General features: G+C 43.8%; 1 protein-coding gene across 1 annotated transcript in view; it reads left to right on the plus strand.

The window, feature by feature from the left end:
- Positions 1-210: 210 nt before the first annotated feature.
- LOC311131920 (cyclin-dependent kinase 6-like) overlaps positions 211-15328 on the plus strand; it is a gene marked incomplete at both ends in the record, with an annotated part of 54942 nt that continues 39824 nt past the window's right edge. Inside the window, 3 exons of the mRNA XM_084165028.1 lie at positions 211-434; positions 7666-7801; positions 11914-12081. Coding sequence (XP_084021154.1) covers positions 211-434; positions 7666-7801; positions 11914-12081 — 528 coding nt within the window. The remainder of the gene's footprint in view (positions 435-7665; positions 7802-11913; positions 12082-15328) is intronic.

Raw genomic sequence — 15328 nt, forward strand, 5'->3', positions numbered from 1 at the left:
GACACAATGTTGTCGCCTACCTGGACCTCCGTTTGACCAAAAACAGACAGACATACGATGTTTACCTCTGCTACCTCTTGTCTTCCTCTAACTTAGGCATTGCACGTGCCAACAACTCTGTTATGTGAGGATGGCTTTGTAAAAATCCTGGCTCTTCACATTCGTCGGGATTCCCCGCAATATTCTTAACAAGAAAAAAAATCCGCAAAAATGGACAATGAAAGTGTAGCACAACAATACGAGCCCGTCGCCGAGATTGGCGAGGGTGCTTACGGAAAGGTGTACAAGGCACGAGATTTGAAGAACGAGGGACGCTTTGTAGCCCTAAAAAGAGTTCGGGTACAGACGGAGGAGGAAGGGATGCCCCTCTCGACCATCCGGGAGGTAGCGGTACTGAGGCAACTGGAGGCATTCGAACACCCCAACGTGGTCAGGTAAGCAGAGATCGAGAGGGGGGTGCATCTAACAAGGGCCTCTCCTCTACCAGGAGTTGCATTATCTCTTTATGCTCTTATAACCCCTGGTATTTATCTCTTTAAATGGCTGCATAATGTCTATATACACTGAGTCTACAAAACATTAAGAACACCTCCCTAATATTGAGTTGCAACCCCCACCCTTTTGCCCTCAAAATAGCCTCAATTCGTTGGGGCATGGACTCTACAAGGTGTCGAAAGCGTTCCACAGGGATGCTGGCCCATGTTAACTCCAATGCTTCCCACAGTTGTGTCAAGTTGGCTGGATGTCCTTTGGGTGGTGGACCATTCTTGATACACACAGGAAACTATTGAGCGTGAAAAACCCAGCAGCATTACAGTTCTTGACACGAACCGGTGCACCTGGCCCCTACTACCATACCACGTTCAAAGGCACTTAAATCTTTTGTCTTGCCCATTCACCCTCTGAATGGCACACGTACACAATCCATGTCTCAAGGCTTAAAAATCCTTCTTTAACCTGTCTCCTCCCCTTCATCTGGACTGATTGAAGTGGATTTAACAAATCAAATCAAATGTATTGGTCACATACACATGATTAGCAGATGTTATTGCGAGTGTAGCGAAATGCTTGTGCTTCTAGTTCCGACAGTGCAGCAATATCTAGCAAGTAATATCTAACAGTTCCACAACAAATATCTAATACACACAAATCTAAGAAAAAGGAATGGAATAAGAATATATAAATATATGGATGAGCGATGTCATTGTCATAGCGGCATAGGTTAAGATGCAATAGATAGTATAGAATACAGTATATTCAGTTGAAGTCGGAAGTTTACATGCACCATTTAAACTCAGTTTTTCACAATTCCTGACATTTAATCCTAGTAAAAATTCCCTGTCTTAGGTCAGTTAGGATCACCACTTTATTTTAAGAATGTGAAATGTCAGAATAATAGTAGAGAGAATGATTTATTTCAGCTTTTATTTCTTTCATCACATTCCCAGTGGGTCAGAAGTTTACATACACTCAATTAGTATTTGGTAGCATTGCCTTTAAATTGTTTAACTTGGGTCAAACGTTTCAGGTAGCCTTCCACAAGATTCCCACAATAAGTTGGGTGAATGTTGGCCCATTCTTCCTGACAGAGCTGGTGTAACTGAGTCAGGTTTGTAGGCCTCCTTGTTCGCACACGCCTTTTCAGTTCTGCCCACACATTTTCAATAGGATTGAGGTCAGGGCTTTGCGATGGCCACTCCAATACCTTAACTTTGTTGTCCTGAAGCCATTTTGCCACAACTTTGGAAGTATGCTTGGGGTCATTGTCCATTTGGAAGACCCATTTGCGACCAAGCTTTAACTTCCTGACTGATGTCTTGAGATGTTGCTTCAATATATCCACATCATTTTCCTTCCTCATGATGCCATCTATTTTGGAATTGTAATACAGTGAATTATAAGTGAAATAATCTGTCTGTAAACAATTGTTGGAATAATTACTTGTGTCATGCACAAAGTAGATGTCCTAACCGACTTGCCACAACTATAGTTTGTTAACAAGAAAATTGTGTAGTGGTTGATAAACAAGTTTTAATGACTCCAACCTAAGTGTATGTAAACTTCCGACTTCAACTGTACATATGAGATGGGTAATGCAAGATATGTAAATATTATTAAAGTGGCATTATTAAAGTGACTAGTGTTCCATTTATTAAAGTGGCCAGTGATTTTCAAGTCTGTATGTAGACAGCAGCCTCTCTGTGTTAGTGATCGCTGTTTAACAGTCTGATGGCCTTGAGATAGAAGCTGTTTTTCAGTCTCTCGGTCCCAGCTTTGATGCACCTGTACTGACCTCGCCTTCTGGATGATAGCGGGATGAACAGGCAGTGGCTCAGGTGGTAGTTGTCCTTGATTATCTTTTTGGGCCTTCCTGTGACATCGGGTGCTGTAGGTGTCCTGGAGGGCAAGTAGTTTGCCGCCGGTGATGCGTTGTGCAGACCGCACCACCCTCTGGAGAGCCCTGCGGTTGTGGGCGGTGCCGTTACCGTACCAGGCGGTGATACAGCCTGACAGGATGCTCTCAATTGTGCATCTGTAAAAGTTTGTGAGGGTTTTAGGTGACAGGCCAAATTTATTCAGCCTCCTGAGGTTGAAGAGACACTGTTGCGCCTTCTTCACCACACTGTCTGTGTGGGTGGACCATTTCAGTTTGTCAGTGATATGTACGCCGAGGCACTTAAAACTTTGCACCTTCTCCACTGCTGTCCATTCGATGTGGATAGGGGGGTACTCCCTCTGCTGTTTCCTGAAGTCCACGATCATCTCCTTTGTTTTGTTGAGTGAGAGGTTATTTTCCTGACACCACACTCCGAGAGCCCTCACCTTCTCCCTGTAGGCGGTCTCATCGTTGTTGGTAATCAAGCCTACTACTGTTGTGTCGTCTGCAAACTTGATGATTGAGTTGGAGCCGTGCATTGCTACGCAGTCATGGGTGAACAGGGAGAACAGGAGGGGGCTGAGCACACACCCTTGTGGGTCCCCAGTGTTGAGGATCAGCAAAGTGGAGATGTTTTTTTCTACCTTCACCACCTGGGGGCGGCCCATAAGGAAGTCCAGGACCCAATTGCACAGGGCGGGGTTGAGACCCAGGGCCTCAAGCTTAATGATGAGCTTGGAGGGTACTATGGTGTTGAATGCTGAGCTATAGTCAATGAACAGCATTCTTACATAGGTATTCCTCTTGTCCAGATGGGGTAGGGCAGTGTGCAGTGTGATTGCGATTGCATCGTCTGTGGACCTATTGGGGCGGTAAGCAAATTGAAGTGGGTCTAGGGTGACAGGTAAGGTGGAGGTGATATGATCCTTGACTAGTCTCTCAATGCACTTCATGACGACAGAAGTGAGTGCTACAGGGCGATAGTTATTTAGTTCAGTTACCTTTGCATTCTTGGGTACAAGAACAATGGAAGCATGTGGAGACAGCAGACTGGGATAGGGAGAGATTGAATATGTTTGTGAGGGTGACATCAATAAGTGACATCAATAAGGGATCATTGCTTTCACCTGGATTCACCTGGTCAGTCTATGTCCTAATGTTTTGTACACTCAGTGTATTTAATTTGCATATGTCAGATATACATCTATATAATGTCAGATATACAGTATCTGCCTCCTTGGGATATATTGCAGAGGCTTATGGAGTTGTCTTATTGACATTTGGAAAAGTTGTAGTTTTGTAATGTACTTTTTGATACTGGTGTTACTATAGAGCCCCACAGTGGAGGTGTCATAATACCCATAAAACCTAGCGGTCAAACGGAAATGGTTCCAATCGTTTTCCCACCATTCATTTTTCCTATAGGGAATTTTAGAAACACTTAAAATAAGGGCTGTGTTTCGTGTAGGCTTACCCTGGCGTGATGTTTTGATAACCATGTAAATCTCTCTCGGATAAGGTGACTTATCAATATATTCGGCTCTATTTACGCTCAGATTCGAAAATGCTAATTAGCGTCAAAGTAGACATCATGCAAGACTACAAATCCCTGCAAGCTCCTGCACATCTCTAGCTGACACCTTTGCTAACAGGTATTCAAATACAATTTTATTTGTCACATGCACGTGTTTAGCAGATGTTATAGCGGGTGTAGCGAAATGCTTGTGCTTCTAGCTCCGACAGTGCAGTAATATCTAACAAGTAATATCTAACAATTTCACAACATATACCCAATACACACAAAACTAATATGGAATGGGATTTAAGAATATATACATGGACAAGCAATGACACTTCAAATAAGGGCTGTGTTTCGTGTAGGCTTACCCTGGCGTGACGTTTTGATAACCGTGTAAATCTCTCTAGGACAAGATTACTTTTATCAATATATTCACCTGTATTTACCCCTCAAAAATTAAATGCTAATTAGCTAGCATTGGGTCAATTTAAAACTTGCACAAGACAGTTCACAGAATTGTCAATTGAGAGAAATGTTGTCAATTTATTAATCACTAAATTTACATACCATTAGATAGTTAATCCAGAGATTCTTACCATTGCCTCGATTCGGCAGTCTTGCCCAGATCATCATGGCATTTGTAGTTCTTTATGATAGCCACATTAGCAGCTAATTAGCATTTCATTTTTGAGGAGTAAATACAGGTGAATATATTGATAAAAGTAATCTTGTCCTAGAGAGATTTACACGGTTATCAAAACGTCACGCCAGGGTAAGCCTACACGAAACACAGCCCTTATTTGAATTGTTTCAAAAATCCCCTACGGGAAAAATGAATGGTGGAAAACGATTGGAACCATTTCCTTGTTTGACCGCTGGGTTTGATGGGTATTTATGGGTATTATGAATCAAATTGTGGTACTCTATTGTGCCATATAGTAGGCTGTAGGTTATGTTTAATACAACTTGATGGATGTTTTGTGTGCAGTATCTGTGACAGACATTCTTGGGTGATATCTGTTCACTACATTAGTCAACCTAAATAAGTCATGGGTAAAGTCATTCCCATTGCTGCTTAGAATGGAATTTCCCAGAAAAGTCAATGAACTGCTGTTGGGAATGAATGACAAGAAAGAAGAGATACTATATTCAGCTGATTTTGCCCCATTCCAGTAGCCTACAAGAGTTGGGGATATCAACTGTGTTGTTTTTAGTCCTCCAGGCCACAAGACAACATACAAAGGTTGTTATGCTTGCAGCTGTAGACTCCCATGGGTCAGTTTGGAGGTCAGTTCGGTTCGTCAGGGAAACCACGTCATTTACCGGCCCTGCTCAAGGTCTAACCTTGCCATTTAGCTTTTAATGAGAGATTGAGTGCTTTTGGATTAAAAGCTTAATGGAAACGTTTTAATAATACAAAATGTTATTCTATGCCCTGCTGGTCCCACCACAGCCTCAAAGTGCATCATTATTATTCTTTTAAACTGAATAAATGAATATATTGTTAATTGAGATATCACGTATTGAAGGTTCCCCAGATTGAGTTTCATGAAATGAGGATACAAAATGTGTCCTGACTCCCTATACTCTGTGGTATGCATCTAATCTGCCTATTCTGTACAGTTGTGGTTCCCTACACTCTTAGAAAAAAAGAGTTCCAAAAGGGTTCTTCGGCTGTCCCCATATGAGAACCCATTTTGGTTCCAGGTAGAACCCTTTTTGGTTCGAGGTAGAACCCTTTTTGGTTCCATGTAGAACCCTCTGTGGACAGGGTTTTAAATGTAACCCAAAAGGGTTATACCTCGAACCAAAAAGGGTTATCCTATGGGGACAGCCGAAGAACCCTTTTAGGGCCTAGATAGCACCTTTTTTTCTAAGAATGTATACATAAGCCCAAGTTTGAATCCACACCAAAGGGGGTCTGGTCTGGTCTATATCTGTAAAGCATGGGAGAGAGCTGACACTGAGCAGGATGCATTCTGGACCTACTGTGTAACTACAGGCCTGCCAACCCCTGGATGTTTTAGAATGATGCCCATTAGTCATCCCATATGTTCAGTGTCTGGCGAGAGGCTGCATTGTAGCAGAACAATCGCAGTTCTGAGGGGCGTTTAACCTCGCGTTTCCAACCGGGAGGCTCGCTCGTTCTGTGACATCATGGGCGTATGGTTATAATACCTTGAAAGAATCACTCCTTACAAGCCTTTGATAACAGTACATGGGGGGCGTGGTGCGGTGCATAGAAAGAAAAGGACTACCTTCCTTAAGAGTTGGTGGGGCGGCTTTCCCATGCTTTACTTCAAGACCATTCACAGAGATTACTCAGACATGAACTACAATTTTACTGTTATTACTGCAGAGCTGTTGACGCTTTCGAAATATTTGAAGAAATTTAAATTTCACTGTAAATATTAAATATTTTAAATGAAATCTAAGAATTACTGCATGAACGCAATGTGGTATACAGACCATATTGGCCCCATAGTGCCATTGGAATAATGATAGAGCGATGTCAGTGAGTGGATAGATTCCATCCATGTTCCTTTCACACACTGGTTGGTTGCTGTGGTGAGAGATGCTGCTTCAATAACGTCTGGTGGTTAGTCATGGGCAGTCCAGACCCTGCTTCAGTTGCCATGGCGCATCACGCATTGCCGTGGTGCTCCTGGAGGAATGTTTGTTGTGGTCCTCGGCTCTTTGAGGAAGACACTGGACGTCTTCTCTAGGCTTTTCACCAAAGCTTGCCCCTGACACAACTGCCAGAATAATCTGGATGTTTGGGCTCGGTTTGTTGCCTTGTAAAAATACAACCACAAGTTGATGTATTGTGTTGGATGCTCAAGAGTCGCCAAGTGTTTCCCTCGTAAAAGTGATATAATGTAGCTACAACATTATTATTGGCATTGTCAGGATAGAGGCTAAAGGAGAGGTTTAGTTTCGTGGTCAGAAATCAAAACATGCCTGAAGGAGATGAGTCGGAACTACGTTTGCTTGATGAGTAACCTTTGCTCCCAGATGTATTGGCTGAGGCTTTAGCTCAGCGGGCTAAGGGGTCTTGTGGCATGCAGGAGACCTGGACTCGAACCCTGGTAGGTTATAGTTGCATGTTTTTAAGAACGAGAATGCCAATTCAATTACTCTGTCAAGGTGTTCAACCTTCAACTGATCTTGTTGAGGTTACTGTACTTCACCATTCCACACATACTCTAAAGTGGTGTAAGTTCACTGGAATAATGCCTAGGAGATCATGTTGCCAAAATGTGTATCATTCAGGAGTAAGGAGCCATTTCAGATTGGTTCCTTTCGTTTAGCCATCAAAGCCCCAGTATGTGAAAGCATTGCTCGCATTCTTTCAAACTGTCAGGAAAACTAGCCTGGACAGTTACCTGACACTATAAAGGAATTTCTTCCTTAACTGAATCTTGATGATTTAAATAGATTAGATCTCTCTCAGGTTTGGAATGATACTAGAGATCCTATCAAGTGTGCTCTCTCCATATTTCAGAAGGCAGTTTACACTGGAAAAATATGGTTTGTCATGGATGGTGGTTTTAAATGAAAATACATTGTTATTCCTCTTAAATTAAAGACTGATGATTTATGGCACTTATAACCTCTATTGACTAATGAACAACTTACGAACCATTTATAAACCCTTTATAAGCATTTTAGAGATTACACTTTTATATAAGTGTGACCATGATATCAGACTGACATAACAATGCTAAGCAGCAGTATTCACTCTCCTCCTCTGCCTCTCTCTCTGCAGACTGTTCGATGTGTGTACCGTGTCTCGGACCAACCGTGAGACCAAGCTGACCCTGGTCTTTGAGCATGTTGACCAGGACCTGACCACGTACCTGGAGAAAGCCCCTGATCCTGGGGTGCCACCTGAAACTATCAAGGTGAGTCTAACGTGAATACTGGAATTGATACAGATCTTGGCTCAGATTACCCTCACTTAATACCCTTCCCCATTGGAGGGGGAAACAAAAAAACTGATTTGAGTGTCTAGAGGCAACTTCTCAGTTGAATTGTAAATTGTACTCATTAGGTCTATGAATACAGTGCATTCGGAAAGTATTCGGAAAGTATTCAGACCCCTTGACTTCAGTGCCGGTATTATGGGTCATATCTTTTGAATGGTAATGGCTAGAATCAAGCTGTTTCTCTGAGGAAAAGAGGGAGACTTGGCTTGTACGTTAGCTACAGAACCTGGCTATGAAATGTAGTGGGGAAAGTGTGAGGGTTGAGCGAGACTACAAATGTAAATACTTTTCTATACTCAAGGGAGAGAAAAAGATAGCTAGACTGTTGTTTTACTATTAAACTTAATGGTGCTATTGTTTTTAATTTCGTAAAGCAGCTTGTGTTTCTTAACCAGATTCTCGATCTAAGTACCTCCCCGACCCTTCACCGAATGCGAACACATTCGGGGACGTCTGATTGAGGACTTTTGAGAAGATGGGAAACTCCATTTGAAACGTATTAACGCCCATTGTGTACGTTGCCCATGTGTCGTCAATGGGCTGCGTGGTGCATTCAGGGCAATTATGGGACAAGGAGAGCTCTCCTTCAAGGAATGAATGGGAGACAATTGGGCGCAACATTACAAATCTTCTCCGAGATGTGAGATAATTATTTTGTTCTCTGTCATATCGTATAGCTTTGGAATCGTAACATTACATACTTTCAAGGAAAATAAGCAGGTTTCTCGATTCATACCCTAACTTTGAGAATTGCGTGACGATTAGCTTAGCAACCGCGTGACGCAGCATTGCAACATGAACGCGATTGGTCGAAAGTCTGCTGGGTGGGGTGTTATACGTTCCTCTATTCATTTCCCAATGGGATTCCCATCTCCTCCTTCTCTAATATCTCTGGTAAAGCAGCGATTTGAAAATTAGTAATTTGATTTGATACTCTGATTGATTAGAGATGATCCAATCGCTGATGACTTTGTTTTGTACAACGCCCCTTGTGTCCCTCGTCACCACAAACAGCATCAATGATGGCAGTCTCAGATTAAAGTATTTAGCGAACGACAGATCGGAGGAAGAAATGTTTTTTGAATCCCGGATTGCCCCTGTAATGTATCGTGATAAAGAATCATTGGACACATAGCTACACCACACTTTCCCAGGGCATGTTTTGAATTATTCTGATATGTGTCGTGTTCTGCTTCCTGTGACAGGGTTGAATGTTGTCAATCAGATATGTGTTTTGTTCTGCTTCCTGTGACAGGGCTTAATGTTGCTATGACTCCTCAGCTGTAATAGGTGTCAGAGCAGACCTGATGATATTTGATAGACCTTAGTGCTAACCTGTTGTGACTATCGTCTGTTCACAGCAAATGGTCAGGTTTATGGTTTATGAGCTAATGTGAACCCTGTTATGGTGTTTTCATATACTGTACATCAGTGTAGCTTTTCAAAATGCAGCTGTTTTGGTGGAATGGCCAAACATGCATGATCAAGTCGACTGGATATGTTTTCTTGAAGCAAACTTTACCATCGAGGCATACTCAGCCAAACCACATAGACTCCAAAGCAAGCATGGAAAACCATTTGTTGAGTGTGAGTGAGATCTCCCCCATTCATTCTCAACATCCAAACAGCATCTGGAGGGATGAGGGACAATGGATAACGATCAAGTACAAGATGACAGCGGCACCATCCCTTTTATTTCCATGACAGTGGACACTGCAAACCCCGGCCCCCCAACAACTTAATTTACACTCCTCCAGACCAGAGGACACCAGATTGCAGACCCCCGCCCCAGGCCACCCCCACTGCCCACCCCAGCCCAGCCTGTCCATCCACTAATCCTGCCCCCTTTGAGACCTCCAGTCAGACCCACCGCATGGTAATTGATGAAAGAGGACCCGGGAATCAAATGAGCTGGAAGGACATCAAGCGGCCAGTCTCTCTCCCCCAGCCTTGGGGAGTGCGGCTGGTCTAACGTTGGGCCCTGTGCCCCCCCCCCAGAACCCTCATCCGTCCCCCGTCTACAGGCCCTATAAAAGACTGGTTAATGAAGCATAGGGAGGGAATTACACTAACGCTAACTGGCAGATGTCCTGTATTGTGTCCAGCTACAATAAACAATATGGCCGCCTCTTGCTTATTAGCATGAGAAAAGGGGCTGCACTCAGGGAAGCAATGTTTTGACTGCTTTTTATGTGGGCTACTTTTTTCTGTTCTTTTTTTCTCGGGTACTCTTCTTTTTTTGGGGCTTTGTTCTTGGAAGGAGTCGCTTGCCTCGTGTTTCCTAGCCAGCTATCTCCGGCTGAGCTGCTGTCATAGAGTGTTGGGCAACTTGGTGCTCTGTGTCACCTCCTGTGACATTGGTTTGCATCAGGTCAGGTGTTTTCTCATACTATCTGCAGACGGGAGATCAGATATTAAAGTCAGTCTGATAGTTTGACATTATCCCCAGCCCTACAAACTATTCACTGCTATTTGCAACTAAAATGGATGAACTCTTGACAAGCAACTGCATCATTCATCTTCACTTGCATCATGTACTACTGTATGACTGTTATGAATGAGCTGAAGCAGGAGAGAGGAGATGGAGCACCAAGGGGGCATGGTTGTTGTTTCTATGTTTGTCCTCGAGTCACACTTCTGAGATAATTGGGGTTTTGTAGGAAATGCTGTTGAAAGGAAACATGTCACAAATGGCCATTTAAAGCAAACAGAGAGGAACTCATGGGGGTGATGCCATTGTGTCAGCCCCCTAAATAACTGCCTCTGCCCCTATCTGTTGGCCTGCTAGGTCATGGGTGGATGGATATTCAAAAAGAAAGGCCTGTTTACGCTCTCTGGCCTGCCACAGACACACACACACATTCCCTCTGCCCTGTCTCTTCTCTCATAGACAGACACACATCCAGGGTCCTGTCCCTATTCCGTGCATTGTGAGAGGCTCTAGTCCCCTCCCCTCGGCCCTGGTCACCCCCGCGCCGTTTGCTAATGTTTTCTTCTTGAGTGTGCAGCTCATTGTTTCAGCTCTTTTAATCACTCACCAGCTGCTAGGGTCAGTGAATGGAGCCCTGCGCGGGCCCAGGTCCATGTCACTTGTGAGGTCTTGGCGACGGGTTTCGGGGGGGGGGGTAGGCCGCACCGCCGCCTGCTGCAACCCCAGCAGCAGGCCGATTCATGTTGCAACTGTGAAAGCGCCCCTCTTTCTCTCCATTTCTCTTTCCCTCTCTTTCTGTTTTAATCTGCCCCAATCTCTCTGTCTCTATCACTGAAACAGCCCCCACTGCCACTATCACCCTCAGTTCAGTCCTTATGTTGTTGTGCAAGTTCCACCAGAGAGAGGAAATGGCCGTTTAGCCCTTTCAGTTTAGCCCTCCTCTCAGACTCTCTCTCTCTCTCTCTCTCTCTCTCGCTCTCTCTCTTTCTCCTTTCTTTCTCTCTCCCCGGATTGAGTTATTGTGGGTATTGGGCCGCTGTGGGGCCTGTGGGGTCGTCCTTGGCTGCAGCTTGAACTAGTGGATCTACAATGATCAATCCTCCTCAGCTCAGCCCAGACAGCTGCAGGGTGGGCAGAGAGAGGCCCACCACCAACAGATCAATGTTGCATCCCAAATGACACCCTATTCCCTTTGTAGTGCACTACTTTTGACCAGGGCTTATAGGGAATAGGGTGCCATTTAGAACACAGATCAGAACTACTCCCCACAGCAACATGTCTTTCCTTTTCTGCTCTGCTCTCCCTCAACAGTCGTGTCAGTTATCAGCATCTGCCACACTAAGGCTTTAAAGGGACACACTCTCTTTTTTCCTAGTCGACAGGCTGCTGCACCGCATACAAGGCCTCAGTGATTTCACTTCTCTCTGTGGGACTTTTCATTTAGGTTTTCAGCGTTCTGAGGCCTGTTGATGGTTGATTTAGAAGATAAACCAATGATGCTGAACCTCTGTCAGGGATATCAGGTGTATTTTCTCAGTGTTCCTGTGTCATGTTGTACCTGTTAAGACTGTGTCTGAATGTCCATGTGTCCTAACAGGATATGATGTACCAGCTGCTGCAGGGGTTGGACTTCCTGCACTCACACCGTGTGGTTCACCGGGACCTGAAACCCCAGAACATCCTGGTCACCAGCGGAGGACAGATCAAACTGGCCGACTTCGGTCTCGCCAGGATATACAGCTTTCAGATGGCTCTGACCTCTGTGGTGAGAACCTTACTGTTATAAACCTGTTATAACCTGTTATAAAACTCTTATACATTTTTGTAGCACCCAGAATATACAGCTTTCAGATGGAACTGACCTCCGTGGTGAGAACCTTACTGTTATAAACCTGTTATAAACCTGTTATAAACTGTTAAAACGCCCAGAATATACAGCTTTCAGATGGCATAGACTTTAAAGAAAGTATCACTGCCTCCTTCTCACAAATGATCAAAAAAATATAAAAATTAAAGAAAGTTGGTTCAACACAGTGGCGGGTCATTTTGACCCTAGGACAACGGGAGGGTTAAGCCAGTGTTAATTCTGGCACTCTTTTTTAGATTTGGTCTAGTCTTAGTCATTTTGACTAAAATGAGTCTTAGTCACATTTTTGTCTAGTTATTGTCAAAATGATGAAAACTGGGCCATTTTAGGAACTAAATGCCCTTTCCTTTTAGTCACATTTTAGTCACATCAAATCTGTAATACCTCATTAACCTATAGTAAACATAAATCACTGACTTCCATGTGCACAAACATACAGTGCATTCGGAAAGTATTCAGACCCCTTTCTTTTTTTCCACATTTTGTTACTTTACAGCCTTATTCTCAAATGTAGCGCCGGTATTATGGGTCATATCTTTTGAATGGTAATGGCTAGAATCAATGGTAATGGCTAGAATCAATGGTAATGGCTAGAATCAATGGTAATGGCTAGAATCAATGGTAATGGCTAGAATCAATGGTAATGGCTAGAATCCATGGTAATGGCTAGAATCAATGGTAATGGCTAGAATCAATGGTAATGGCTAGAATCAATGGTAATGGCTAGAATCAAGCTGTTTCTCTGAGGAAAAGAGGGAGACTTGGCTTGTACGTTAGCTACAGAACCTGGCTATGAAATGTAGTGGGGAAAATGTGAGGGTTGAGCGAGACTACAAATGTAAATACTTTTCTATACTCAAGGGAGAGAAAAACATAGCTAGACTGTTATTTTACTATTACATTTAATGCTGCTATTGTTTTTAATTTCGTAAGAGCTGCTTGTGTTTCTTAGCCAGGCAAAGGGTAGTTAACTAGAAGGCTGGTGGTGACTGGTTAGCTACAGAGAAGCAAGAGAGGAGCCTGCTTGATGTGTGTAATCGGAGGCGGAGCCGGAGCGAAGCTTGTCTGCCTGTCTGCCCACACTCAACGCTTGCTCCCCCGCAGCTCACCAGCTGATGTAGGCTAGGCTGTGTGTGCCGGGTGTGGCGCGTCCTTCCCAATGCTGAACACAACTGCGCTGCATATCTGTGCTGCTAATATTAATTGTACTTATCACTGAGAAACTCTCAATCTCTCCAAAAACTATTGTCCAGTCCACTTAGTAGTGAGATTTTAGTCACAGAGATAATTTCGTCTCGTCATAGTCAACTGAAATGAAAAATAATTTTGTTTAGTTTTTCTGGTTCTGTTTAGTTAGTTATAGTCTAGTCAATTAACACTGAAAAATAGGTGTTTGATTAATATTTTAGTCACTATTTATGTTGACGAAATGAACACTGGCTTAATCTACCAACCAATCATCTCCCACAACACTTTTCCCCTAACCCCTCCCCCGTACGCTAGCACACCACAAGCACAGAGCCACGCCTCGCAGTCGTGTGATTTGCTGAAATTAAATTATGAAAAATACTTTACCGAGTAAGGTCACTCCCATAGAATTCTATGGTCACTCCAACTAAGGCTAACTTTGAATCGTTGATGTACCAGGCTTATATGCGCTGTTCACAATAGCCTCGGTACGAGGTTTACCAGGTTATACCAGGTTATACCAGGTTATACCAGTTGCTGGCTAAAGGATGTAGATTAGACTGGGTCAAATACTTTTTGGAAACTATTTGAGGTTCTTGATTTTCCTGGGGTTGCGCTTTTTTGACTATTCCATTGGTTCAATTATACACGGAAAACCAAAATCCCATAAATATTTCACATACTTGATGCAAGTCTGCTACATATAGCCAGCCTGGTTCCTCTTCCTACAGTCTCACTAGCCAGACCCCATAGTCTCAAGCAGCATACGTCTGGTCAAGCCAGACTACCTTTAATATCAGGTATTTAAATAACAGATAGTTAAGAGATGACATTACAGAGGTTATGTATTGGGACTGTGTGTGTTACTTCCCAATGTAAATCATATTTTTAAAGAATATCTCTCTCAGCCCTCTCCAACACAAAAGACTTGTTCATCTGGGACAAACGACTGGCTTCAGGCCTTTCCTCTGAAAACCTGATCTATCTATTTTTCTCCTCCTTCTCTCCTTCCCTGTCCATCTTTATCTCATTTTCTGCTCCTCTGCTATCGGTCAGTTGGTGCGCTCTTATTTCTCCAATTGGGTGAACTTCCACTTACTGTATGTGTGAGTGCGTCCCAAATGGCATCCTATTCCCTTATAGTGCACTACCTTTGACCAGGACCCATAAGGCCCACAGTGCACTATATAGGAAATAGGTTGCCATTTGGAATGCAGGCTATGTTTTACTGAGCTGGTCTAACAATGAGAAGAGAAGTATCTTGAGTGGGAGGTGAGAGTGAGACTGTAAAACATTGGGACATGAGGCCATAGAAAGTTCCAATGTCTTGATGAGAGCGAGATAAAGAGGCCACTGGGTAAAGGGTGACTTCTTCTCAGCATCCCAAATGGCACCCTATTCCCTTTAGTGCACTACTTTTGACCTGATCCCTATGGGCCCTGGTTAAAAGTAGGGCACTGTAAAGGGAATAGGGTGCCATTTGGGACGTAGACGGAGTGTTTTCTGGTGTCCGTCTGAAGTCCCTCAGGTAGAATGGGGAGTGTGACAGGCAGACAGAGAGAGAGACTGACAGGACGAGAGAGAGACTGAAAGAGAGCGAGACAGACAGAATGAGAGAGAGAGACAGACAGAACGAGAGAGAGACAGACAGAATGAGAGAGAGAGACAGACAGAACGAGAGAGAGAGAGACAACGAGAGAGAGAGAGAGAGAGAGAGAGAACGAGAGCGAGAAGGCAGGACGGTCTCCTGAGACAGATGAAAAGCGGCTAATGTGATGTAGTGGGCACTGAAAGGGCACCAGTCGGCAGGCCAGAGAGAAGATCAGTAAACGATATGGGGTGTGCGGAGTGAGAACGAAGGAAGGGCTAAAGAGTCGCGAGTCTCAGGAATCCCTGAAGTGGAGTGGACGTGACAAGGATGAAATAGACAGTGAGGGAGGGAGGGAGGGAGGGAGGG

The sequence above is a fragment of the Coregonus lavaretus genome, assembly GCF_964263955.1.
Source record: "Coregonus lavaretus genome assembly, chromosome: 7".
NCBI classification, from domain to species: domain Eukaryota; kingdom Metazoa; phylum Chordata; class Actinopteri; order Salmoniformes; family Salmonidae; genus Coregonus; species Coregonus lavaretus.